Below are 27,404 nucleotides of genomic sequence, written 5' to 3' on the forward strand. Positions count from 1 at the left end.
CATTCAGTACACTTTTCTCACCATCAATTTACTTCAGGTTAAAAAAAGCAAGTAAATCAACAGTCACTTTGAGGTGTGACAACTTGTTCTTTAATTAAAAACACAGTCATTTGTACAAGAAATGTACACATAAAAATATACATTGACAACTACATACTTTATGAATTAATGAAGACACGACGTAAGCAAACATATAAAAAATGCACACAAAAGGATGAAAAAAATGCCACAAAAAAAAGAAATGTGTTACGTTGCTTTGGTCTAATCACAGTGGCTACATTTTCAATAGACACTTTGTCTAAATAAAAGACAATGTCACTCTGTTATACTATTTAGTGTTTTACATATTTACACAGAAAAATGGTTATGGAACAGCACAGAGAAGTGAGATGTGAGGGAAAAAAAAAACATAAGTCTGGGATGCACGCAGCACTTTTCAGTGAGGGAGTCAGTTTGATTTGCAGCACCTGTGCTTGTTGTTAATCTGTACCTGTGCTGCATCCATGGTGAGTGAGTAACAGTCTAGGTCTGGTGAATATGGTTGGACGAACCATGTTCCATTCAAAAGCCACTTACCTGGGCTTTATGTTAACAATTTATGCACAGTGCAGACTTTTAATATTCTGCAATATCTCTTAAACCACACTGAATGTGGTAACGTCAGGTAAAATACAGACTGATCAAATTTTCTGAGAGGGAAAACATAACACTTTATTGGTTTGCATCAGCTCTGACCTCAACTTAATGAGGAAGTCACTCAAGAATCACCCGTCTCATGCATTTATAAAGGGATGACATGCACAAGACGCAATGATGAAGACATGGATCTGTGTGATTTTATGATACTGATAATCAAATGAAAGATCAATCAAAATGGAGAAACAACAGGTCAAAACTAAGCCCCAAATAAAAGCCCCCAACTGCTTAATCAGCTGCAAAGTTTGGTCATCAGATAGTGTATGTTTGTGTCACACAGATTATATAATGTAAACAGATTTTCATGCATTACAGTATTAGGTGCACTCTGTCTATGCTGCTGCCTCCATTTGTAATTGATCCATCATTTGAAATATTGGTATGTGATAGATATAGATATATATATATAGAAGTCTTTATACTTTGTATATTAAACCCACACTTATACCAGTACTACAACAAAATATCTTCAGGTGCTATATATAAAAAAATATACAACATCTTGTCCATTATATAGATTTCCATTTAACTATTATTCCATGATATAGACTCTTTGTAAAATAAAAGTTCTCAGCCCACTACTTTTTCCATAGAGACCCGCCATGCCACTGTGAGAAAACAGAGCAACCCCACAGCTGCAAATGTTAACATCCTCCTCATCGGTTTATATTTAGGGCTTTAACAGCCGACCTGCCTTCAGGACATCCAGTGCTGGAGCTACTGCATCTGCAAATTCCCATCTCACCGTTATCTAAGCCAGCTTCTTCTGAAATCTGATATAACAAAGACATGCAGACATGCCAGTCTCACTACCTGTATAGCAATCATGGAAGATTATAGTCTAGGGGAGACTAGGAAGACTTAAAAAGTGTTATTTGGCTTTGGGCTGCCAAAAGCTAAATAAAGAGCGCTAATGGAAAAGAAAGGGAACAAGTGGAAAATCTGAATAAGCATGCCTACCGCTCAAACTCCGTCTTAAATCTCCAAGTGCCCTGATGACCAAACTGAAAGAATATGCTCCATTTTTAGTTTCCTGATACCGACTGCTGAGGTGATTTTCACTGTTAGAAAAATAGTTGAGTAAGAAGGAGGAGGATCAGCAGCGTCTCGGTGATATCTCCCATGCTATGCTCTGCTGCCGAGTGCTACATAACTGTAAAATGTAAATGTTTATCTCAGAGCTTGTGAATGAGTTGACACATTGATCAAGTGCAACAACGTGACTGTTGGTGGTCTAGAAAACATGACCGGCGGTCACATAAAGCATCTCCTTTGAACGTTTGGTTTCTGTGTCCTCTGCGGTTTGGGGTAATTACAGAATAGGATGTCCACATGTAAGCAAACCCAGAGCCAAATGTCAAAACAAGTTTGTTTAAGTTTGATGATTTGCTTCACAAGAAAGAGCAGGGAAGTTGTGCAAAATAATACCATGTTTCCCTTGGTGAGCAGGTTCATTCATTGCCAGTGACGACTATTTATACTGCATTTCTCTGGAGTGGTAACAGTCACAATACATTCCTTTTTCAAATACACACTGCTGAGGAAACACCTCCAAAACAAAACTATCCTTATCCTTTTTTATAAAATGCAATGAACCTCTGAGCAATATAAAATAAAAACAGTGGATGATGTAATATTTGGTGTTATTTTCCCTTTAGCAGTTATTTGGAGAACAAGCGCTTGTTGTTTGTGTCGCCAATGAGCACAGTTTGGATGGGAGATGAGGTCATCATTAATAGCCAGCAGTTGTGGTGTTGATGTTGATGGGACAACTGTCATAACATGCATGCTGGTGGCCAGGCGTATAATCTCATGTGCTACCAAGAAAACTGTGACTGCGCTTTAACCAGACTGCTGTGCGTAGTAGTAACATTTTTTGCTTTAAGTTCCCATCAATGTTCGATACCCTGATTTGAACGTGGTCTAAGAAAGAAACACTTTTTTTCAACTGCGTTTGCTCCCACAGAAGGAGAGAAGTCTTTGTGCTGGCTTTGTAGTGGGGTACAACCCATTAAAAGCGCCACGGGTGGAAACCTCATAAGGATTTATTGGAGAACACCTATTTAGCAGGAAGTAAGACTTCACCATTGGGAGATCTTTCGCCCTTCTGACAGTGACGAGTAGTGAGTGTTAACTCAGTGGTCCAGGTAAAGCCGTGATGAAGAGTTGATTGGGTTACATCATCAACAGAGTCTTTTATGAGTTGTGGTCCTGTGTGTTTCTGTGCATATATTACTGTAAGTGATAGTATGTGTGTGTTTAGATCTCAGTGGCAGTGATTTCCTCAAAGTGGATGTCGTTGCTGCCACTGTGAACCTCATAATCCTCCATGTCCCTGTTCTCCAGCTCCAGACTCAGCTCCCTCATCACTCGTTCAAGATCCCGGTTGCGACGGTACATTTGGATGTAGTTCTGCTGCAGCTGTTTCTGGTAGCGAATTACCTGAGTGAAGGAAAAAAAAACAGTATCTGAGTAGGTAGGGAAGTTTGAGGATACGTTTTATTGCCTATACATTCACTGCTGATGAATAAAAATGACAGATGACGAAGACTTAAAAGTAAATTCACATGGAGTGAATCTCTTCTTCCTTTTTACCTTTTCCTTCTCCTCCTGCCAGACTCTCCTCTCATCCTCAAACCGTGACAGTTGCTCCTCACTAGTCCTCCTCTCATACATGAGCTCAGCCTTCAGCCTGTCCACCTAAGCAAAAGAGAGAGGAAATGTTAGAAACTACAGTGTTAAAGGTACTCATTATCCATAAATGCCCCTGTGATTGCTTTATTACTATAATATATTATTCAAAAATTAATAGTAATGCATTAACACCTAAGCAGTACTTCAATGTCATTAACAGTTGAGGTGCAGCCTCAGTTTTAATCTGCAAAGCAATGGATACTAATACGAAATTAATGTAGTGGAGTAGAAAGTACAGTATAATAAGGCATAAAACGTCATAGCATAGTAAGGCAAAAAAACTTAATAAATACATTATAGTATAGTAAGGCATAAAAAGGTCAAAACATCATAGTATAGTAAGACATGAAATGTGAAAAAAACATAATATTATAATAACGCATAAAATTTAAAAAACGTCATGTTATACTAAGGCCTGAAATGTCAAAAAACGTAATAGTAAGGCATAAAAATGTCAAAAAATGCCAAAAACATGCAACTCCACACAGAAAGATCCAAAGATTTGATTCGAACTTAATTAGACACTACAATCTAATTACTGTACTACAGGCCACCCCATTAAAATGCTTTAGCATAGTGATGTATAAAAACATCAGTGTATAGTAAGGCATAAAAACATCAAAAAATTTTATAGTATAGTAAGGCATAAAATGTAGTGGGTTGAGCAGGCGCCCAATATGTAGAGGAAACAGTCGCCGCAGTCGGCCCCGGTTCGAATCCCGCATCAGACGGCCCTTTACTGCATGTCATTCCCCCTTTCTCTGCCTCCCCATTTCCTGTCTCTCTCTACTGTGCTATCCAATAAAGGCACAAAAAGCCCCCCAAAAAAATGTCATAGTATAGTAAGGCACAAAATGTCAAAAATCTACACAGAGAGATCCATGGACTGGGCTCAAACCAATGACCTTCTCACTTCAAGGTGACAGCTCTAACCACTGTACTACAGGCCACCCCATAAATCAACTCAAAAACGTCAAAGTATTATATAGTAAGTATAGTAAGGCATAAAAACATCAAAAAAATTTATACTATAGCATAGTGAGGCATAAAATGTCAAAAAATGTCATAATATAGTAAGGCATGACATTTCAACAAATGTCATAGTATTGTAAGACATAAAATGTGAAAAAATCCGCACAGAGAGATCCATGGATTGGGTTTGAACCAACAACCTCACTTCAAGATGACAGCTCTAACCACTGTACTACAGGCCATCCCATAAATCAACTCAAAAACGTCAAAAAATGTCATAAAGTCCACACAGAAGATCCATGGACTGGGCTTGAACCCACGATCTTCTCACTGGAAGATGGCAACGCTAAACACTGTACTATACTGGCCACCCCATAAAAATGCTTCAGCGTAGTGAGGGATAAAAATGTCATAGTATAGTGAGGCATAAAACATCAAAAAACATCATAGCAAGAAATAAAAATGTCAAAAAACACCATATTATATTAAGGTGTAAAAATTTCAAAAATGTCATAGTATAGTAAGGCATAAAAATGTCGAAAAATGCCAAGGAACATGCAAACTCCACAAAAAAAGATCCAAAGTCTGGGTTCAAACCCACAACCTCACTGGAAGATGACAACTGTAACCACTGTACTACAGGCCACCCCATATGAACATGTGAGTGTAGTGACATATAAAAACGTCATAGAATAGTAAGGCATAAAATGTCAAAAAATATCATAGTATAGTAAGTCATAAAATGTCAAAAAACGTTATACTATACTAAGGCCTAAAACATCAAAAAACATCATAGTATAGTAAGGCATAAAAACGTCAAAAAAATGATCTGGATTTGATCCACTGTTTCTATGAAATGTGGTGGAGCTATAAAAAAAACATAATATGTAAATACTCAAGTGAACTACAAGTACCACAGTATCATAGTACTTGCACTGCTGCAGTGTTTCATTTTCATTACTTATGCCTGGAAAGGATGCAGAAAAACATGTACCTGTTGTCTGAGTCCGAACACTGCTTCTGCATTCTGCCTCTGTGCCTTGGCTTCATCACTCTCTCCTCCCCAAACCAGATGAGTCTCCTCTCCATCGCGGTACACAGAGGGACTGGGACCACCCCTTCCTATCACACCTCTACCCTGTTGGAGGGACAGGTTCATACACTGCCCCTTCATGGTTGCATTTCCAGGTAAAGAGTGTCCACTGTGATTGGACAGGGTGTCTCGGAGCCGGGATGACTCCTCTTCCAAACGGCCTACTTTCTCCCGGAGCAGCTCTGCTTCGCTCTTGCGCCTCTGGAGTTCATTCTCGCAGACCTCCAGCTCCAGAGATCGCGTCCGCATGGCCGTCTGGGCCTCCTGGGATCGAGCCTGGCTGGCTTGCAGTTCAGAACGGGCTTCTCTCAGCTGAGCCTTCAGGACCACAATGTCTCCTGCCTTCTGGCTGAGCTCTGACTGGATCTCCTTCAGCTGCTGCTTCAGGAGGGAGATCTCCCCTGACTTCTGACACACCTGAGGGGACAAGGGAGAGGGAGTTTGAGAGAAAGGTGGAAACGCTCAAAATAAATTGTCAGATCACAAACTGACATTTTGGATTTGCTTGCTCATTAAAAGTAATCCACAAATCCTTTCAAGCTTATAAATTAAATTTAGGAGGTTCATTTAAACCTACTAGGTGTCACCTCTGATTTAATTCCTTTCTTTTGAGGGCATTTTAAGCTTTTATTAGGGGGAACCGGCATGCAGCAAAGGTCTTCTGCCAGACTCAAATAGGGATGATGCAGCTCACAGTCAGCACCTTTAATCACTGACTCTCACCCACCTCCCACTTTGTTTCTTCCAGACGTGGCCCAAGCTGGGTTTGCTCCCTCTGGATGGTGGCACATCTCCTTTCCAGTGTCTCTCTGTCCTGCAGCAGAGAGGAGAAGTCCTCCTGCAGCTTCTTTTTTTCTTGCTGTAGTTGAAAGACCTGACAACACATAGAGATGTGTCTTTTCAAACTATTTTACAAACTAAGACAGATATGTCGATTCATTATAAGACATACACGCGCAAAGATAGAATCCCCAGACTCATCACTAAAGCATGAGACAGCATTAATAATATGGAGAAACTCCTAAACTCCTACAAAATGACTGATTGCAATAAATCAAAACAAACTGCTGCACTTCTTGATTAAATATAACTTCAAAAAATTTTCTAACTCTTCAACTGCTTTCCTGACTGATTTTTCCATTTTCCCCACATAAATCTCTGTAGATGTTTTGAGAGGTTTCTAAAAACTTAGCGTACCTGTAACTGCAGCACCTGCTGTGCCCTCTGGGCCTTCTGAGAGGCCTGTTTCATCTTCGTGGCACAGTTCTGCCTCAGCTCCTCCATCTCTCTTTCACAGCGACGCTGCTTCTCCTCATACACCTTTCAGAGCAAAAGACATGGGTGAGTTCTACATCTGTACAGACAGCATATCAAGTTGTTTATTTGGAGGCTTGGTCAGTGTGGTGAGGTGAATGTCTTTACGTCTCACCTGGCAGATAGCAGCTTCATTCTCGTCCAGATTTTCCCTGAGCTGCTGGAGCTCCAGGTCTCGTTCCCTCAGCTTCTCCTCCAGCTCCCTCACCACCGCCTCATAGCCCTCCACCGGTGGTGGCGAATGGCCACAGGACCCGCTGTCCGACAGGGGCTGCCCGCGCCCACTTAGAGACCCAGAACCTGTGCTCTTGCTGGATGAGGAACGTCCACTGTCTGAGTTAGTGTGACCATGGTTCCCACTTCCACCTGATGTGTTTCGGCCCAGGCCTGTGACAGGTTCCAGCTGACCCCCGGAGCCAGACCCGGAGCTGGAGCCCTCACTGGGGGCCAAACTGTAGCCTGTACTGCTGTGAGTAGGGAGGCTGGAAAGGGAGTTCCTCCCTGAATCTGACATGGAGCAGGATTGGCTGTTCCGAGCATTGCGACCGCCACTGTAGGAGTTACGTTTACCTTCAGAGCCAGAACTGCTGCTCCCTCCGTTACCATTCGTGGCGCTGGCGCTGCTAGATCCTCCGAGGGGCAGCAGGAGGTTGAGGCTGGCCTGGCTCTCTGACAGACTGCTGCCCCCTGGTCGTGGTGACAGGTACTGCACAGAGTGACGATTCTTCGGAACGACAGGTTTGAACGCTGTAGGACGGATCAGCACTTTCTCCATGTTCTGAAAGTACAAAATATTTTTAAAAAAACAGCATTAGTAATTGATAAGAACTAAGCTTTGCTAATTAGAAACGGCTGAATAAAACTCATTAGAGAAGGGTGAGTGATACGCTGGCAGGTCACCCCTCCAGGCTCAGATTAGTTTAATTTGGTTTAATTGATATTCATGGCCTTCATTAGGCAATTTTCTTAATGAGTTTCCTATCATCTAAGATAAAGGGAGAAAGTGAAAGAGGAGAGGACAGAGAAAATCTGATTAAAGGGCAGAGAAACAAAGAGGAGGGAGGATAGAAGAGGAAGAGACCAGACAAAGATGGAGTGGGTAAAAAACTCCTCAAATGTTCTGTAAGCATTTTTCTTAACAGTCTTCCTCAGGGCTCAGTAATTACGTCATTGAATGTAAGTGAGCTCTGACATTCATCATGATGTGTCTGCAAGGTGAGTAACTGTCAAACGATCCATCTGAGCCTGTCAGGCCAGTGATTAAGCTTCCCTCTGGATCGATGGTAATAAATACCCAATTAGGCAGGCGAGGTAATCTGCTGTAAAACACGTCAGCACATGCTGCAGAAACGCTCATGTATGTGTTAATGTTTCATGAGTACAGTGTGTATTACTGGGAGAGCAGAGAAAAAAGTCCTTGCTATGATATTTAATGCCAGCATGTAATCTCGAGCTGTAATTAAAGAAAACACTTTCCTATAAATATCTTCAGGTCAGACGTCATGGTCACTTACACAAGAGCACTTATGCACCCAGTAGGGACACTCAAATACTTTCAGTGAGGTAGTGTTTCTACTTTCTATACGTCCCTATTGCCCCAAATGTATGTTGAGTACAGTCATGGTGGATACAGAAAATTGAGGTTTAAGAGTTTAAAAGATTGGATGACATATATTGACTTTTGATGTGGTTGAAAACTCAGTAAAAAGTTTTTAAGTGGACCTTCAGTTCAGATATTTTGCCAAAGGTCAAGAAGTTTTTCCATAACCAAAACTATGTAACAGAGACACCACATGTTGTTGTTACTTATAAACCAACATATAAACCCATGCCTACATATCTGCTATAAGCTAAAAATGTATTGACTTGGCTACTTTTTTGGTCTAGCTCTAAAATCTTCTCCTCTTACCTTCTCTAACTGTCCGGACACTGGGATGAGTTTGGGAGGAGGCCCTCCAATGTTGCCGTTCAGAGTCCTGTTGTCCCTTTGGTCCTCCGAGTCACTGCAGGGGCTTGCAGCCACCACCACCAAGTTGTCGTTCCAGTCTCCAACCACCACCTCATTGTTCACATACCCAAAGTTCCCATTAGTGCCACCACCTACTGCTCCTGAAGAATTACCAGGCCGAGGCTGCTTTTTGGTGGGCAGCGGTGGAGGCAGAACCTGGGCCTGAGGCTGCGTTTGGTTGCTGATAACCAGCAGCTGCTCTAAGGAGCTCCCGCTGCGGAGGGTGTTATCCTGAAGCCGGAAGCAGCTGGTAGCCGGCGTGGAGCGGCGTGGTTTGGTGGTGAACTCGCTGGCAGCCCGGCAGTGTCTCTCCTGGTACGTCCGGCCCGATATGAGACTGCTGACAGAACCCATGGCTGTCCCAGAGCTACAGGGCCCACAGGGGCCAGAGCAGGGGCTTGAGGGGGAGTGGGATGATAGCGGCCGGCACTGCTGGACTTCGAGGCCTGGATTGGGGTGGTCAGTCACGGTTAAAGGTAGTGCCTGAACCAAAGCCATGGCAGCCCGACGGCGTCAGACACACCACACACCCTGATGAGAGAGAGAGAAAATAAGGATTTTATAATAAGATTTTTAATTCATACTCTGGATGCAACAGATATGACTATTACATGTGCTCTGTTGAAGAGTTGTATCCATGCATACAGAGTTTTTCATTCAATATTCAAAAGACATAATATTTTTTTCTAACTGCCAATGACATCATAGCCAACTTTAAGGCCATTTAGCCCCCTAAAATTTAATGTAGCCCTCTCAAATAATTTATATTGCCTTTTCTGACTGATTTAAAATTTGACACAGACTCAGGAATCAGAACATACACAAGGATGGCACCAGCACCCAGCAAAGGCTTCTGCACAGAGCTGCACTGTGGGGACAACATTGAAAATCCACTACAGCAGCGTGGATAGTTGCTGCACTGCCACACATAAAGATGAAGAGACGAAACAATGAAAACTGACACCTACAAGAAAAATGTCTTTAAAATATTTCACTAAAGTGTGGAGTCACCAATTGCTATAATGACTGAAGTATCAGGGTTGTAGATGATAAATTCAGAAGTTTGTCATTGATTTTTCTAAGTAGACAGTAAAAAAAAAAGTGCAGGATTTATTTCCAGACATAAGAAAAAGACATTGTTTAAACTCAGAACTATTACTGACCAGTGGCTGGTATTACTCAGTAGTCAAGTTTATGAATTGAGTTTGCCATGAAGTTGTATTTTTTCCATGTTATTTTTTCCAAATATTTTTTCCAAATATAGGACACAATTTGTCCCATATTTTCGTACACTTCATGTCCTCAAAATGCTGTGAAGTTTAACTGTAAATCAGCATTAGACTACATTTTTCCTGCACCGCCACAGAAGAAGAGACATCACTGATGTGATGACTCACTGTCTTCACTTTCCATCAGTGTGTGACAGTGTGTGAGATTTAGACCTGAAATGGGAGCGAGAAGAGGAACAGTTTGTGCTTTCAGTGCAATCGAGACAGTTACAGTTCAGTCAATCATCATAAGCATCAGGACACAGAAAAGATTGTGCAAGAAAGTGAGTCTATTCTGTTGTTAGACAGATAAACAGCAGATGCCAGAAGGCGCTCAGGCTGCCAGTGAAAGCCAGTGTCCCTTCACCCATTTTATTGGTTGCTTGTAATAGTCCTAAAAATGTATTTTTTCTCTCAAAATTTACATTTTTAAATCTCGTAATATTAGAACTTCATGATGACTTTATTCTCGTAATATTACAACTTTATTCTCGAAGTTTCAGATTTATTTTTTCCCTCAATGTGGGCCTAATGCTCCATCGAAATATTGATATTCAAAATGTACATATTTTAAAAGAAAACAGACATTGTTCTAAAGGGGGCGTCTTCTTAATCCAGTTTATCTCATACCTGTAACTACAGAGTAGAGAGAGAAACCGTCCAGGTTCAGACCGCCGACGAGGACGTGGACATGCTCCAGTCCTTCATCAGCAGCCTGGACTATCAAGAGTGGCAGAGCTTCCTGGACAGGATGGTGGATCCAGTGAGTCAGTCTCTGTCTCAGACTTAAGTGGCCCCAAATATTGGGCAGTTCCGCCTTCCAGCTGTCAGTGAGGAGCATGCTGGGAGGTGTAGGGATGAACCAGGGTCTGCGTGTGCTGGCTGCTGAGAGCCAGGACAATACAGAGACCGAAGGGTCAGAGGTCATGTCTGCTGCTATGAAGGCGTTGGGATCGGCAGGTAAGACTCTGGCCAATGTAAGAGAGGAGGCAGCAGGTCAGGACGTAGACGCTGTCTTGGAAACAACAACTCAGGAAGTGATGTTTGCTGCCGTCGCTGACAGCATGAGCCACCGTCAGGACAAAGAGAGGAAGTCTGCGAGGATCCGGAAAGACCTCGCCACCAAAATAAGCGAGCAACACTCAGAGTGTGCAGAGCGTCAGCCCCGCCCTCAGGAGCTGAAGCCTTATCCATTACGCATGTCCTCAGAGAAGGTAAGCAGCGACCTGTCAGAGTTTCGTGGATCCTGCCTTCAGGTACTAAAGGGCCTTCTTGCCAAGTTTTTGGCCTTGTTCTCCCCACGGAGCTTCAGCCTGATGACCGGTCCATGCAGATCAAACCTGCCCACCTTGGATTCTGCTGCCTCTGACATTTTGGACATCATGGTCAATGGTGTAAAGGACATATGCCAGAAGAAGAAGAAATCAAGGAGCGAGTCGACTATACTGCAACAGAGGTGAAGGTTGCTCTGCAGGAGAAACTGCAAGAGTTTCTCACCTGCTACAGAGAAGCCGTGGACGAGGGAGAGAAGGACTACACAGAGAAAGCAAGGACGACTGTGTCCACACTCCAGAGAGAAAGGTCACTATGACGACATCATCAGTCGGTACGTTCAGCTAATGTCCGACCAGGTGATGAGCAGCCTCAGCAGGTTGCTGGAGAGGGACGATGGTGCTACACCACAGAAGAAGAAGAAGAAGAGGAAGAACATAGTGGAAGAACACGGGGCCACTGTGGGGTCTGAGGATGCTAAGGAAGAGGAGGAACGAGTGGACGCCTCCGAGCTGAGGAGGACGAGGAGGCTGGTTCACTTCTTCCATGGTCAGAATCTTCCAGACAGGATCATGGAGGCTTTCTCCGTGAACGAAGGAACCTAAGTTAAGAACCTTAAGTTATTTTTATTTTTTATCTTTAGTCCATTTTATACCTTTATGCCCCTGTGCACATCCACACAACGACAGTGGGATAGGTGCTGGATACCGAACAAAAATAAATAAATGCAATAGATGGAGCACTAAATGTAGCTAAGGCAGACCTGTAATAAAATGTAGTAACATGTCTACCAAAAATAAAGGCAGCTGTGATTCCAGGCTGCAGGTCCTCCTTGTATTGCAGTTAGTAAATGTTAGCATGTAAACACACTTAACTGCGCCTAAGCACAAACCGTTGATGGAATTCAGTCGTCATTCATTTTATTATTTACAGCTGTGCTTTTCTGACTGTAGATACTTTAATTTAAGTATGAAATATTAATTACCACGCTTCTAGCTGACTGTTTCTAATGTGATTTGTGCTTAACATCTCATCCATTTGCGAAAAAATATTATGTGGTAAATAGGTTATGCATTACAGAGCTAATCATCTTATCATAAATTGTATTGCTGTAATTATGTTGAAATGATTAAAGAAATAATCTTTACTATTTGCAATATTAAAATGTGATATTTACTTTACGTACAAACTTACAACAATTAAAAAAAAAATCCTCTTTGCAACAGTGAAGCCAAATTATTTATTGATTTTTCGGCCTGTTCTCACTCACAAAACTCATTAGCCGCAGCCACTTTACAGCTGTTTATTTGACATATTTCTCCTGGGGGAGCAGGTTTCCAGACCCCCCCTGCCAGTGAAGGCTCATCACTCATTAAATACACTCTATATCTCTGGTGAAGCCATTGCTAATTGTCAATGTCATTAACGAGGCAGGAGGAGAAAAAAGAGAAATGATTTAGTAGAAACTGAGGACGATACAGACAGGGGGAGAGAAAATGAGTCACGGTCATCACCGTCTGCAGCTGCTCTGTGATTTTCCTGAATGTCCTCATGTGAACCCAGTGAGCAGGCATCTGTGTATCACATCTAAAAGCGTTTGAAATCTAGTCACTTTGCTGTCTCATGATCACAATGCTCACACGCCTATCAACAAAATCTTTTGAAGAAATGAATAATAGCCGCACTTGGTTGCTGCACTATTTTTAGTGTAAGAAACATGGATACATATTACTAACACAATAAGTGGCAGCAGATTACGCCTTCCATTTGCAGATAGTATTATCAGTGTTAGTTGCCTGTGAGGACAGAAAGAGAGGGGACACATATCCTGATCCTGTCGTGCCAAGCTCAAATCTGTCTGGCCAAGTGGAATAATCCACGCCAGCTATGGCTGCACACAGTCTGCCAGGACTAACACAATCATACAAACTGACACTCATAGACACACACACACACACACACACACCGTGCATGTACGTGAACATCCATACGCACACAATGGATGCATCAAGGGGCACATCAATCATGAAAGTCCCAAATGAAGTCTTCAGTCTCAGAAATAAATGCCAAAAAAGACAGGGGGTTTTGTTTTGTTTACTGAAACACAACTTAATCAAAGGATTAGATCAGACAGAGTTTTTTTGCCAGATTCCTCGGAAATGTCTGACACGCATGTCTACACAGGAGGTGCAGCATGAGCAGCACGTTAGCAGGGCAGCAGCAGTGCTCTGTGTGTGTCTACACAGGAGGTGTTCAGGCACAGTATTGATTTATAGGTCGCTCACGTTTTAGCAGCACCAAGACACAGTCGCTGTAGGAGTGTAAAATGGAAGAAAATAGACGTAAACATACACTTGGATCCACATTTACTGGCATTTAGCGTGAGGGACATGTGAGTAATCGAGCTGTCTACAAAAATTGTCGGCACAATGACGCCTTAACAGAAGCTTCAAATGATGAAATGGTTGAAAAGCTGCTTTTGCAGTGTAAAGTGGACGTTTCAGATTGTCAGTTTCATGAGGCTGGTAGCTGCAGCCCCAACCAACTCCAAATTGTGGCATTGGAGAGCATTGGCAGGAGGGGCTTTTCAGACACCTTTCAAAGCTCCGACCAGCACTTTGTTTGAAGCATACTGATGCCTTTAGTTGTACTTCTTCAAAACAGGCATTCTGACAGCTACGCCCATTATAGATAGTGATACGCTTAATGTGAGAAAGCAAGGCAGGATTTTGCCTTCTCTCTCAATGTAGAAATTGAAAAATGCAAAAACCAAAAAGAAGCAGTGGAGTGTTGAGGGTTACGAGGTGAGGAGGGCAGCAAAGATGTAGATGGTCCTATCATGCAGCCCTACATGGGGCACTGAGGGGTTGGTATGTACAGTAAATATAGGGTTGGTCTCATTATTTGATCAGTCAGCAGGGTGGTTAAGTTCCTACCAGTTGACTCCATATTGACTAAACTGTGAGCTTGTCTGTAAGGACTTGTCAGGGAGTGAAGGGAGTTGAAGAAAGGAGACAGGCTTGATGAGTACACATGAGTCAAGGAGATAAAGACATGTGCGGTATGTGATCATTTCCCATGCCAAAATAATTACACCTCACAACCTCATTTCACCTTTTTATCCAGCCATTCCCACCTCTTCTTCACTCCCAGCCCTCACAAGGACCTCTCAGGCAGGCATAATAGAATTAACAACCCTCTGAGACCGTCAACCGTGACCCCCACAGCCCTAACCCTGTGACCCCCTGATGAGTGGAGGGGAGCTGGTTTGATTCTCTCCTCCCACCCTTATGACCTCCAAGGGTCTGGTTTTGTTCTGGCTACTCGGGCAACAAATCTCAAAAGCTAATTTCGCCCTCTGATGTTGCTCACTGGTTATTTCTTAAAAGTTATTGAAGCCCTCTTCCTCTCCTCGGCTGCATTCCTCTGACAACGTGAAAATACCTTTACCATCTCTCCATTGCCCTCATTGCTTCCTCCACCTTCCTCATTACACGCATCCTCTTTTGCTGTCAGCTGCACAAGACAGGCAGAGAGAAACCAGTCATCATCACTAAAAATAGAAAACATCTCAAGTGCCTGAAATCACTCTGATAGTCTTTCATGAGGCGTTTCTCTCAGCAAGGTATTTGAGTCAATGTTCAAAAATAAACTGCTGTAGTGTTGCAGCCAGCTATTATGGGGTCAAACCAGGGGCACTTTACAACACATCCTGACACTATAAAACTATTAAATGATGCTGAATGGCTTAAAGGCAGCCTCTCACTGGCTCTGAGAGGTACTGGAAATAAACCAAGTGGTTGTGTTCACCCTCCACATGGCACCAACTGGCCGAGGATGAGTAAGAGCAGGACTGACAGAAGAAAGAAGTTCCCAGGTATCTCTCTAACAAGATCCAGAAGTGGGGTCTGTGATGGGGAAATAATCCCGTTATGATAAGTCTGTTAATAACGCCAGTATTACCCAGGAGAGGAAGCCCATTATTCCGCAGCAGCAGATCGCCCCTTGCAATCACACGCAACCTCCAAGCTGTTCCGGAGACTCTGCTGGGCTCAGGACGGAGTTAGGAAAGCCAGAAGAAGAAAGAAGAAAAAGACGGGGGTTTAGGGGCGCGGACACAAAGGCAGGGTGGGTGGGGTTGATGGTTGGGGGTTTAGGGGAATTCCAATACCAGGTAGTCCAAAGAGAGGCTCCAAAGAGGCCTGAGCTCCTGGGAAAACTAGGCAACTATAATCGTATTTGGTCATTATTTGGAGAGCACACAGACACCGGGGTCTGAGCAGCTTAAGATCTCAAAATCAAATGTGAAGGGAGACATTGTTAAACCATCTCCTCTACTTCTGAGTACCGAACATGCCTCTGATGACAGCCTGAGTGAATTTTCTTTACCCTTGTTTCTGATCTCGCTTTCATATATGTGCCTCTTTCAGATATTATGACGATAAAGGACAAAGAGGAGAGAAATGACAGCTGAAATCTGCACTGTGGCCTTTTGACCATGGCCGCATTTGCAGGAGTTTCAGTTGCTGTGTGCTACAACTGTGAAAACAAACCAAGCAGAAGGGTCCTCAGTCCTGTAAAACCAAGGTGGTTATGGGTGCATGTTGTCACCCCTTGCAGCAGCAAGAGATCTACAGTAAGAGCCAACAAAGACACAAGCAACCCAACAAATCAAACTGATCTGCATTCTCAATATCAGGATAGTAAGTGTAACCACTGCCCATATATCTGTTACAAAACATAATGGATAAAAGAAGGGCTGAAACTAATGCTTATTTTCATTACTGTGTAATCTACTGAACCAACGATACAATGACATGAAGGCGAGAAAAACTGAATTGGAGAGGCTGGAACAAGCAAGTGTTTGGCATATGTTGACTTAAACCTGTACCTGTTGCCACATTATCATTCATGTGATAATCTGTGTCTTTAGCTGCTAAATGCTCCATTATGTTCACCAGCTACTCGCTAACTGTGTCTGTCTCTTGTTTGGATATTAGCAGGTTGTGTTCAGTCAGATTTTAGAGTTTTTTCGTTGAAGACAACTGACAGCTGGTGGTGACACTGAATCAAGTTGTGGGGAATCAACCAGTGACCCCTTCCATATTAAAAGTCATTTGATTCTAATTAGAGAAGCTTTACCGAATGGTAAAGGTGACATCTTCCTGATGAGCTGGCATGTTTTTAGGGTTTTTCACCTCCTTCCTCCACTCCACCCATTTCCTCTCTTCCCTGCGTCCTGTGCTGGATTATTGCTCCACTGCTCTCCTGTCACTCTTTCCTCTTCCATCCCCCCTCCTGCTCACTGGTCTATGCAGCTAGATTTTCATCTTCCCCCTTCTTTATTAGCAACACCGCAGCGTGACTAACCGAATGCAAAGCCAGTGTGAAGATGAGAGCAACAGGTGGAAAGTATAAAATCATCCGATCACAGCAGGTGCTGTATGGATGAGGACAAAAATATCAGTAAGGGAGTGATAATCAGAACCATTCATTAAAAAATGCCTTTGTATAATGTTTATTCTTCTTGGATGAGTGCTCACTGCACAATGGAGTTTCGCTGGTCACGAAAACAGTAGTCATTTTAAGTTTCCAAAATAAAGCACTTTGATATATAGAGCCTGGGTGGCCTTGATTAATCCTAAGACCAGTGATCCCAGTGGCTGGAGAGAGTGAGAAAGACAGACAGAAAGAGTGAGGCAGAGAGAAAATCAACAGGCTAGGTGAGTCACAATAATCCTCGCTGGCTGCTAACAAAAGAAAATCCACAAGTACGGGCAAGGCAGAAACACACTGACACACACAATACCTCAGCGAGGCAATAAGTCCGCTCCTAATCTACTCTCCCATTTATTTGTCACGCATCTACTCACTGAAACTCCACAATTAAACTTCAAACGGGCAAGAAAATGGTATTGTAATGAAGTCAGCCGACCCCACTGTAAAATGAGAGTAGTCTTTTAATGTTTTGCCAGAAGACCTGAGGTTATATTATGCCTCCATTCCAACACAATGACTGTCTGTCTGAGTGGCCGCTCACTGTCACCTACCCCCACATGGCTTGCTTTTAAAGTCCTACAGTGTGTGTGTGTGTATGTGTGTGTGTGTGTGTGTGTGTGTGTGTGTGTGTGTGTGTGTGTGTATGTGTGTTTGAGATTGCTGAACTGAATGCATACAAACCTGCTCAGTCCTCATTAACCCTTCGCCTCAGTGCCAAATCTTGTTTCACTCAAACCAGAGAGACATTGCCCTCTTTGGCAAAGTAACATGGTTGACATTGTATCTTTACAAAAGTTGTGAGATCGAGCGTCCAGACTGCTGCGGGGCTCTGACTTTATTAAGCCAGGTTTTTCTCTGGTGAAACAAAGGAAGAAATAAGGTTTCTGAAAAGTGAGTCTGTGCATGAGTAATTGGCAACAGGTCCTCCCCTAGTCCAGCTTTTTTTCCCTTCCTCTTCCTTTTACAACCAACTTGTTGGTGTTGCAGACTTTAGCTTCTAGCTCTGTTTGGAGGCGTTGCCATGGCAGCGGAGGCCATGCACAAGGCGAAATGAGATAGGCAGGAATAGTGGGAAAGGGAGGGAAGGAAGGAAAAAAGAGAAAGAGTGAGTGAATAGGTGAATGAGGGAGTGAGTCTTATGTGTGCGTGTCTGACAGTCTGACAGCGGGCAGGTTGGCTCTTTAGCATCTCAAAGCATCTGGCCTCAATTCGGACCTAAGAGGCTGCCGGAGAGTGGGGTGACTGAAGCCTAGATTCTCTCTCCCTCTTTCTACTACACACACATATAACTGCAGAGAAACTCACAAAGTCCCAGTGGGGGTTGACAGAGAGAGCAGCCAGCTATCTATTGAAATGGGAAGCAGTAGACGTCAATGACATGAAAGTAGCGACACAGCCTTGTGAAAACACTATAGTCATTTGGGGACACAAACTGCCAGTCACATGCTTACTTATGGGTCCGGTTTGAAATGAGTTGTGCGCTGCCCTATTAGTTTCTCTACAAGAGCATTAGTTCACTAAAAAAACTGAGGTAGCATACATATTTTGTCAAGGTAAAATCTTTGCCCATGTCAAGCTTAGCCATGCTGTAAGAACCAAATTACTGTATACATCAAAAGTAAAGCTGTCACCTCAATGTTCCTATTGCGTTTTAACAGCACAAAGGCTGGGAATCATTCTGCAGTTTTTGACACCAGAGCAGAGTGTCAGTACCAATACCAAAATAACACTTTATTTCAGTACCTTTTTAACATGTTTTTCATTAAACAAAAAAAGCTCCATTTCTGAAATATTAAAGGAACAGTTGGGAAATGCACTTACTTGTTTTCTTGGATAGATTAGATAAAAAGATTGATACCACTCTCATGTTTGTGTGCTAAATTTGAAGCTACATCCAGCAGCTGGTTAACTTAGTTTATCTTAAAGATTGACCACCTCTACAGCTCACTAATTAAATTAAATCTGTGCAAAAACCAAAGTGTGAAAATGACAAATTGTAGATACAAGCAGCTGTGAAAGAACCTTTCCTAATTAAAAACACCTATAATTGATAAACTTGAGTTAAAGCAGGAGCTATCTGATCAAAGAATATGAAAATGTTTTATTGGGATACTAGGTGCTATGGACACATTTCAGTCTGTGCCAGAACATATTAAGATGCTATAACCAGCCTTTAATAGCAGTCGAGCTGAAGTTGGTTTACAGTCAGCTGGCACTGGAGGAAACTGAGGCAACAGTATGTGAAAAAGGAAAAGATGGCTGACATTCCTGGTCCCCTCCAAAAAGTTGGATTTTCCAGGAGGTTTTCCAGCCACTGACAGTTATCCAGCGGCGGTCAGTGGTCAGACCCGCAGACACTGGAAATACCAAGAATGCCAGTGGTAGAGACACAGGGATTAGTCTGGCCAGTGGACTACTGTTTGCCAGGATCAATGACCATGGACTTAATACAATAACCGGGGGCAGCTACAATTTCTTATCAGTGCAGGAGCAGGTCAGTTTCTCTTAGCATGGTGTTTATTGGAGTATATTTTAGAAAATCCTGGTGGTCAGGCTGTTCTGACTTCTCATTGTCCCAACAGTGGAGAGAAGAGTAAAGTTTTCCCTCCTAAAGTTGCCTTCCTTCCCCCCCTGCTGCTTTGGCTGTATGAACAGTGGAGAGCCATTGTTTCAGTGTAACAGAGGGCAGAGAGCAGAGAGAAAGAGCCTGTTATCTCACACTGAAAGCAACCACACTTTGACTGACAACGTGACCCACAATGTGAGGGAGATTGAGGCGGTGGTAGTGATAGGACGTATCATTGTAGGAGAGCGGTTTATTTACTACCAGGCTTCACTGAGGGGAAAGTAGGCTACAATATCTGACATGGCTCAGCATTTTTTTTTTTTTTAAACGCTTCAGCAAAGGTGTCACGGCTTCAGTGTGAAATCAGTGATCATTGAAGAAGCAGAATTTAACACATATAATGCCACCCACACACACACCCAGTGTTACTAAATACAGCCAAGGCAAATGAGTTCCACAGCAGCTATTACATAAGCAGCGACGCCTCAGTTTAACTGTGCCAGCCTCCATGTATAATTCACTTCCACTCATCTGAGAAAATATCTGACATGGCACTAGATGCACATGTGCAGACGTTTTCAGACATATTGTCCGCGCCGCTGTAAACTCGAGAAAGATGGAGGGGGGGACAGACTGGCATGGAAAACACTCATTCAGCAAACTGAACAGAGGCCAGGCCGACTTCTAATCTCTCGCTGTCTCTCTGTTTTCCTATGTTTCTCTCTCTCTCTCTCTCTCTTTCTCTCTCTTTCTCTCTCTCTCTGTCTCCCTCCTTCAGTGTTCCACCGTGCTTCTCAACTCAAGGCTTTACATAAACACCTGGCATAAGCTTTAGCTCGACAGGATCACTGGAAAATAATGGAGCTCGAATCTGAATCCAGTTCAGAATCCGCTTATCCAATCTGAATGCTTTTGAATTCTTTATCCAATCGTTTTGGGTTTGTTTGTTTGTTTGTTTGTTGGGGCAATTTGATTCCACTCAGTATCACTACTACACCACAGAGATTCTGCTGCGCCTAAAGGGTGTCAGAATTTCACCACATATTTTGTCACTGCTCGGTGACTTTCATTAACCGTGTCCTTGCTCATTTTTTCTTTTGCAGCTGCAGAAGTTAAAACACAAACCCTTACTTAAAAAAAGTGCTTACTTTATTATGATGGATGGTAGATAAAAATTTCAGTGAGTGACTTGTCAGTCTCTCCTTTTTTGTCACAAGTAGCCTCCCACAAATGTGGCATTTAATAGGCGTTTGGTTGTGTATCCACTTAGCATGCGTTTGCACACGTCACCAGTTTTTTTTTTTCATTTGCAGATGACTGTTGTGTCAGAAAGAGCCACAATGGACAATCAAAGAGAAATCGTAGATAGATTCAGAAAGGTGTATTTTACAAACTACATCCAAGATGGAACCAACCTTCAGCCCAACAATGGAGGACGACAGGGAGGGAAAACCAAAGGAGAAAGGGAACAAACAGAAGTCTCACTGCCTTTTACTTGGAGCTACTTTACTATCTCTTAATGCTGTACACATACACACCATACACACACACAGGAAGCATGAGTCAACGCAGCTGGAAAGGGTTACGTATGTAACCTGCAACACACATTTACCTCATTTGTTTTGTTCAGAGCAGATGAGGTAACCCACCCTCTCCGTCTCTGTCCCCACTCTCACTCCCCTCTATCTCAGAAGTCAAACTTTACGTCAGCGCTTGCGTCTCGACACCTGCCCATTTACAGCTGCTGTCTTTATGGAGTGAAACGTCAGTCCTACCCTAACTGCCAAAATCCAGTCTGGGTAATTACAGTCTTCTCCCAGCGTGCTCTCAAATGAAACCTGAACATGACACGGTCAAACAGGCAGCTACTACAAAGAGTTGAGTGAATGGACGGCCCCTCTAACCGCTCAGGCTATAAACATATCTGCTGACACATCACTCTCGGGCCATAACAAACTTGATGAGAAACTACAATATGTGGCCCAAGGCACATGAGGAGTCTTGTAATTACACGTGTAGGGAAGACAGAAGAGAAACAGCGGCGGCCTGTGTCTGCAAGAGTGCTTCGTCATCAAAAGAAACTTACAGATTCCCTGTGAGTCTTCTGGATGAAAACATATTTTGTACGGGTCACACTTCTGAGAAGCAGCCTAATTGTCTGCTTTGGTAGAAGTGTGTTTGCTGCCTCATGCTTTTTCTTATCTTCAACATGAGTGTGTGTGTGTGTGTGTGTGTGTGTGTGTGTGTGTGTGTGTGTGTGTGTGTGCGTGTGTGTGTGTGTGTGTACAGACAGATTGAATATCACCCTCCTCCTCCTCCTTCTTCCTCCTCCAGGCCAACTGTCCAGAGGGTGGAACAGCTTTTCTACAGGCTGAAATTTCAAATCAATACCCCAACAGTCTGTAATGAGCAGATTACCCAGGGTCAGGATTAGAAAAACCTGGGCTCACACACACACACACACACACACACACCACCAAAAACTCATCATCCCACCTCAACAGATCTGAGCTACTGGGTCTGTTTGCCCCTGCTTGTGCAGACCAAACGTCTCCAGGCTCATTTAGAGCCCTAACAACTTCAGGAAACTAACTTCAAGTCAAAGCCAGTCAGCTGACACTGAATCATCCAGCTGCCTTCAATCTCTGGCAAAATGACAGGAAACCAAGTTTTCCAGGGATTCTTTGTCATTATTTCACCATTCACATCTCAGTGTATCCAAATCACCAACTTTTTGGCCTCCACTAGCATTCCTCCAACTAGTTTCCAATCCTGTTAAAATCAGTGTTTCTGTGTGAATGTGCCTGCCAAACAACTTTTGTCTCAAATCTTTCCGTTACACACCTTCCATTAATGGCATTTCCGCAGTTGACACCCTCTTAAGTGGCTTCACACTGACGCACGGTGCTCATGAATACAAAGTTTCCTCAGGCAAATTTGCATTCATGTAAACGAAGCCAAGCTTGAATAAAGAGCAGGATCAAGAGAGTCTGAGTTTGGAGAATTTAAGATCGCACACGCTTATGCAAACACATGCACAAACACACACACACAAACACACACACACACACACACACACACACACACACACACACACACACTCTCTTCCTCACTCACCCCAGTGAGAGCTCTGCATCGCTGCCTCCACTTGTCTCCGTCTCTCTTGGAAAAGAAATGAAAAAAGAAAAACACTCCAGTCTCTGTTGCCTCAGATTCTCCTTGTCTCTCTTCCTTTTTTCCCCCTGTCGTCTACCTCTTCTCTACAACGCTCCAGCTTCCTGCCGTTGCCTCTGCACTGCTCCAGGACTTCATATCCTGACACGAGGACTTTCAAATGGAAGCCCCCTTATTTTCCTGTCCTGTCCTCTCCTCCTCCTCCTCTCTCTTCTCACTTCACTCCACTGTTCCTCTTCTCAGCTTTCTTTCCCTGCCGTCTGCCTTAGCACCGCCTTCCCCACCTCCTCCTCTTCATTCCTCCCTCCCCTCTCTCACTTTTGTCTGCCAGCCCCCTGCCTCTAGTTTCCCTCTTTTAACACACATACACACACATTACTCTCCTCTGCCTCTCTTTCTCCTCTTTCTCCTCCTTCTCTTTTTAGCCCGAGCTTCATCCATTCCCTTCTCTTTCACACATATTCTCTGCATCAACACAATTCTGCGTCAGACTTAACGTTTTTAGAAATTTAATCCACTATCTCAGTTTAGTGGGTGTGTAAAAGCCAAACTGCCCACAGGCGTCAGGAGAACACCTCATCTTACTCCAGTGGTCTGCATCTGTCCTGTGGCTAAATAATAGCACTGTTACACTTTATTGTACAATTATCAACAGAGAATGACTACATCAAGTCAGTACAGAGGGAAGGGGAGATTGTGAGGGAGGGGGGTGGGTCAACTGACCCAGATGAGGTAAAATAACATGTTTGCGCTCATCTTTCTACTTGCACATGCTGTGTGCGCTCTTGTGCACGTGAAAGTGAGCAGGAGCATTGTTCAGCAGGTAACAGAAAGCAGGGAACAAATGAGGGGAAGGTCAAATCTTAAAGCGGTTAAGAGGCTTTGCTTGTATTTTGTGTTGAGGCTGTTTGTTTGGAGGTGTAGGTGAGAAGGTGATGGTGGAAAGGTAAGTGTGAGTGAAGATAGGCATGATGTAGCAATAGTGGGGTCCAAAAGTCTCAGGCCATGAGAAAGTGGTCTCAGACTTTTGGACCCCAAGCTGAAACTAATTATCCTTTTAATGTTATCATCAAGTTATCGGTTGATTATTTCAACATTAATCATTAAATCTACTATCAACAAATAGTGAAAAATGCTAATCAATCACAGCCTCCTGGAGCCCAAGGTGATGTCTTGAAATTGCTTGTTTTGTCAGCAATGACCCAAACCCAAAGATATTACATTCAAAATGATATAAAACAATGAAAAACAGCATTTGAGAAGCTTGAACGAAAATTTTTAGCCAAACCAGCAACATGACTCTCCATGGATGATAACGTCAGTCTGTCTGTCACTTTTTGATGGATTTGGAGTTTTGTGACGATAACCATCGTGCCCAGAGGATGTATCCTAATGACTTTGGAGATCACGTGATTTTTTTTCTCGATCTTTTGACTTTTCATGTTGAGCCATCATCTGGTCAAAATTTTAATTTGGCTTTTGACCAAATACTGGCAAAACTGATCACATTCCCATCAGCCTTGGCTGTACTTTTTGTTTAGTGCTAATTTGCGACATTAGCCTTTAACTCAAAGCAGCATGGTGCTGAAGTACAGCCTCATAGAGAAACTGGCATGGGTGTTAACAGTTATGTGATTATGAGGACAATTAAATTATTCTATGATTTTTCCAAAAAAATCAACATTTGATTAATTCAATAAGGCTAAGCCATTTCTAAATAACACACACTGCTCTGCTGCTGTGTGGTACACAACACTAACCACTTTAGGTTTATTGTTGTATGCTGCCATGGAAAACAAGTAGGAGGACTGAGTAATGCTGGAGGAGAAATGTGTGTGTGTGTGTGTGTGTGTGTGTGTGTCTGTGTGTGTGTGTGTGTGTGTGAGTGTGTGTGAGTGTGCATGTGCATCTGTGTGTGATCTCTCTCTCTTTACTGGAACTTCCCTGAACCTCCCTTTGAGTCCCACGGTGGTATAACAAGTGAGAAGAGAGTTCACTTTCTGCTCTCTGACTTGGCACTTTACTGCCATTAACACAGCCCAGCTCTGCATGCTGAAAATACAACACCAGAAAGCTTTTGAGTCTTTTATATGTCTGTAGCAGTGTGTGTGTGTGTGTGTGTGTGTGTGTGTGTGTGTGTGTGTGTGTGTGTGTGTGTGTGTGTGTGTGTGTGTGTATGTGTGTGAGAGAGAGAAAGAGTCAGGAAGAGTTTATATTTCAGCCTCTGAACAGGTAAGAATAACTTACAAATTGAGTGCATTCGTTCAGTGTAACATATCAAACCCTCTTATGAGTCGGCACAAAGCAGGATGCTGAACGTGACGTTAACAAAAAGTAGGAAGAGAAGCTTAAACTTATTTATGAAGTGGGATGACGACTACCGCACACAACAGAGACAGTCTCCCATTTCTTTTTCTGTCTGCTTGGTGACAAACAACCTGAACAGGTAACTGATACGTTACCTGTAGATGAGTTTCAGATAAACATGTTTACATTGTTAAAGATCATAAACCTGCATTAACTGATTTTTTTGGCCACTTGGGGGAATTGTAACAAGCTGTGCACACAACATTGACATGACATCACTTTATAAAGCTGTTGTGCTTAATGTGTTAGCGATTTCCTGTTTATACATTCAGCAGATATGGAGCAACATTATGATTCATCTAGAGTCATGTTTCTGGTCTTCGTTTTAGCAAATACCTGATTAGTTTACACTAAAAAGTACAACGTGAAGGACTTACAGAGCTGCAGTCTGACCAAACTGTTTACATATAGGAGCCGATTAGATCAGAGCAATGGGATCAGAATGTGTTGGTATTTGTGTGTTATTTTGTCTTTTTAATAATCTGACATCAACAGAGGTTGTCTGAGCATGTGCCGGGCAGGTATCATACAGCATATTAGAGTTCATAAGAGCTTCTGAGAACAGCTGCCGCCTGCTGCTGCAGGATACAATGCTGATAGGAACAGTGAGACTTAACCGAAACAGTTTAGTTGCAGCCATTTAAACCAAAACAACTGCTGCTGGAAGATGCTAAAATGCTCTGCAGAGCTGAGGGGAACAATCTGGTGATAATTCTCTGTGGGTTAATCAGAACAAGCGAAGCCCTTTCCGATCAACCAAAAAAACAAAGTACTGAGTAGAACCTATACTGAGTCCTTTGTATTTTGAAAGTGACCCTCTAACACAGGCAGTAAGTAGTGTTGTGGGACAGCTAATGAAGGAAGGGGACAGCTGGGCTGAGACAGGCTGAGCTGGGCTACAGGAAAGACGGGGAGCAGAGGAGACAGCAGATCTGTAATGGAGACGGAGGAAAGAAGAGAGGAAGACAGCTGCTACTGTGTTGACCACACATTATTATCAGCCCACATATCTCACAAACACTGCCCTTTACTGTGAGCCCTCGAGCTGACAGAAATGATAAGGGGCTAATGTCAGGATCCAGTGCTGAGTGATGGCGGAAAAACAAACAAACCAAAAACTTTTTTTGGGGCTATCCAGTGCAGGCTGATTTTGTTTTGGATTAAGTTTTGTGAAAAAGGTGCAGGGCAGAGAAAATGATGTTTTCTGTGAGAGAAAATGTGATTTGTAGTAGAAGTAAACAGACAAACACACCTGCCCTGACTTCTCTGAGGTATTGCTGTCACCCGGCTGCTGTATGGAACAACATGGGCTCAGCCGCAAATTCCTGACCCCTTGACCCCTCATCTCCTCCTCTACTCCCTCCTCCCACTGTGTCACACACTCCAACTATCATCCATCTCCAAACCCAGTCCCTGACCGGACACTTCAAAGACGGAGGCCAAGACCCCTATTTCCATAAATGTGTGCGTGAGTCTGTGTGACAAAGTGACCACAGCGCATCACTCCAAACCGAGCCTACACCAAGTCAGACCATAGATCAATGTCCCCGGCTCCCCAAAAGACAAGAGAGAAAAAGAACAACACCGAAAGGGAGGGAGAGAAAGGGAGAAAGAACAAGAGAGGTGGGAGGAGCAGGGGACGCTTGAGTCAGCAAATACTGAAGGTCAACATCGTCAGAGAAGGGTTTTGTCTGCAGAGGGTGTTTTATTTTTTTGTGTGGCTCTTTACCTCAGAGTGTACTCGCCCAGCGTTCTCCTCCTGGAGGTCTGGGGGAGACAGGGAAATGGCAGAGAGCTCTCATCCCAGGACCTCTGTCCTCTCTGGGCTTCTTCTCCTGCGCTCTGCCTGAAGTGAAAACACAAAGCATTAAATGTTAACCTGCTGACTCAAAAAAACATATACATACGATATTTGCAGCATTTACATTAATATTAAACCTGCAATGACTGATTATTTTGGTCCCTTGGAAGCAGTATAAATAAAGTAAGCATTGACATAGTATCACCCTTTTTCTTTATCAACTTGTTAGCAAACATTTGGAGTCATGTTTCCGGTTACCACCAAATGCTCCCCAGCTTCCCAAAAAAAAAGACTGATGTATTTCGGCCTTAAGAGTTAGCCACCCCATCCCCCGGGCTAATGCTGAACTAAAAGCCATGTTTCCAACAATCAGTGACACACAGAAGGAAAAAAGGTTTGTTTATCCAAGAAACTATCCTAATCCTGACTGGTGACTCAACAGATGTACTGAAACCTGTCACATTAAGAAGCCACAGCATCTCAACTCTGCTACGGGTCTTCATACTATTGAGAGTTTTTTTATATTGTTACACTCTCTGATCAAACCAATAGTTAAAGTCCATTTTTGTGAAACTGGCACCTGAAGAATCAAACAACCAAAAATACCAACCATCTCTTGATGAACCCAGGTCTAACATGAAAACAAAAATACTGTGATTTTTTTTTTTATACAAGCTAAT

At 43.1% G+C, this 27,404-nt stretch overlaps 1 protein-coding gene across 3 annotated transcripts in view; it reads right to left on the minus strand.

Moving 5' to 3' along the window:
• Nucleotides 1-67: 67 nt before the first annotated feature.
• Nucleotides 68-27,404, minus strand: part of lzts2a (leucine zipper, putative tumor suppressor 2a) — a 45,365-nt gene continuing 18,028 nt past the window's right edge. For 2 of the 3 annotated variants that reach the window (XM_023405752.2, XM_023405753.2), the window contains exons 2-9: nucleotides 26,653-26,769; nucleotides 8,679-9,308; nucleotides 6,885-7,547; nucleotides 6,653-6,775; nucleotides 6,183-6,329; nucleotides 5,357-5,872; nucleotides 3,292-3,396; nucleotides 68-3,138 (exon numbers count right to left, since the gene is read on the minus strand). In XM_023405752.2, the coding sequence (XP_023261520.1) occupies nucleotides 2,956-3,138; nucleotides 3,292-3,396; nucleotides 5,357-5,872; nucleotides 6,183-6,329; nucleotides 6,653-6,775; nucleotides 6,885-7,547; nucleotides 8,679-9,275 (2,334 nt within the window). In that variant the 5' untranslated portion in view covers nucleotides 9,276-9,308; nucleotides 26,653-26,769 and the 3' untranslated portion in view covers nucleotides 68-2,955. Of the gene's footprint in view, nucleotides 3,139-3,291; nucleotides 3,397-5,356; nucleotides 5,873-6,182; nucleotides 6,330-6,652; nucleotides 6,776-6,884; nucleotides 7,548-8,678; nucleotides 9,309-22,499; nucleotides 22,818-26,652; nucleotides 26,770-27,404 lie in introns of those variants that run through there. The other variant, XM_087173854.1, reaches the window with a different exon arrangement.

This window comes from Seriola lalandi, unplaced genomic scaffold (assembly GCF_002814215.2).
Source record: "Seriola lalandi dorsalis isolate HSWRI2012SDOR001 ecotype SW California unplaced genomic scaffold, Sedor1 jcf7180002054285, whole genome shotgun sequence".
Classification (NCBI taxonomy): Eukaryota; Metazoa; Chordata; class Actinopteri; order Carangiformes; family Carangidae; genus Seriola; species Seriola lalandi.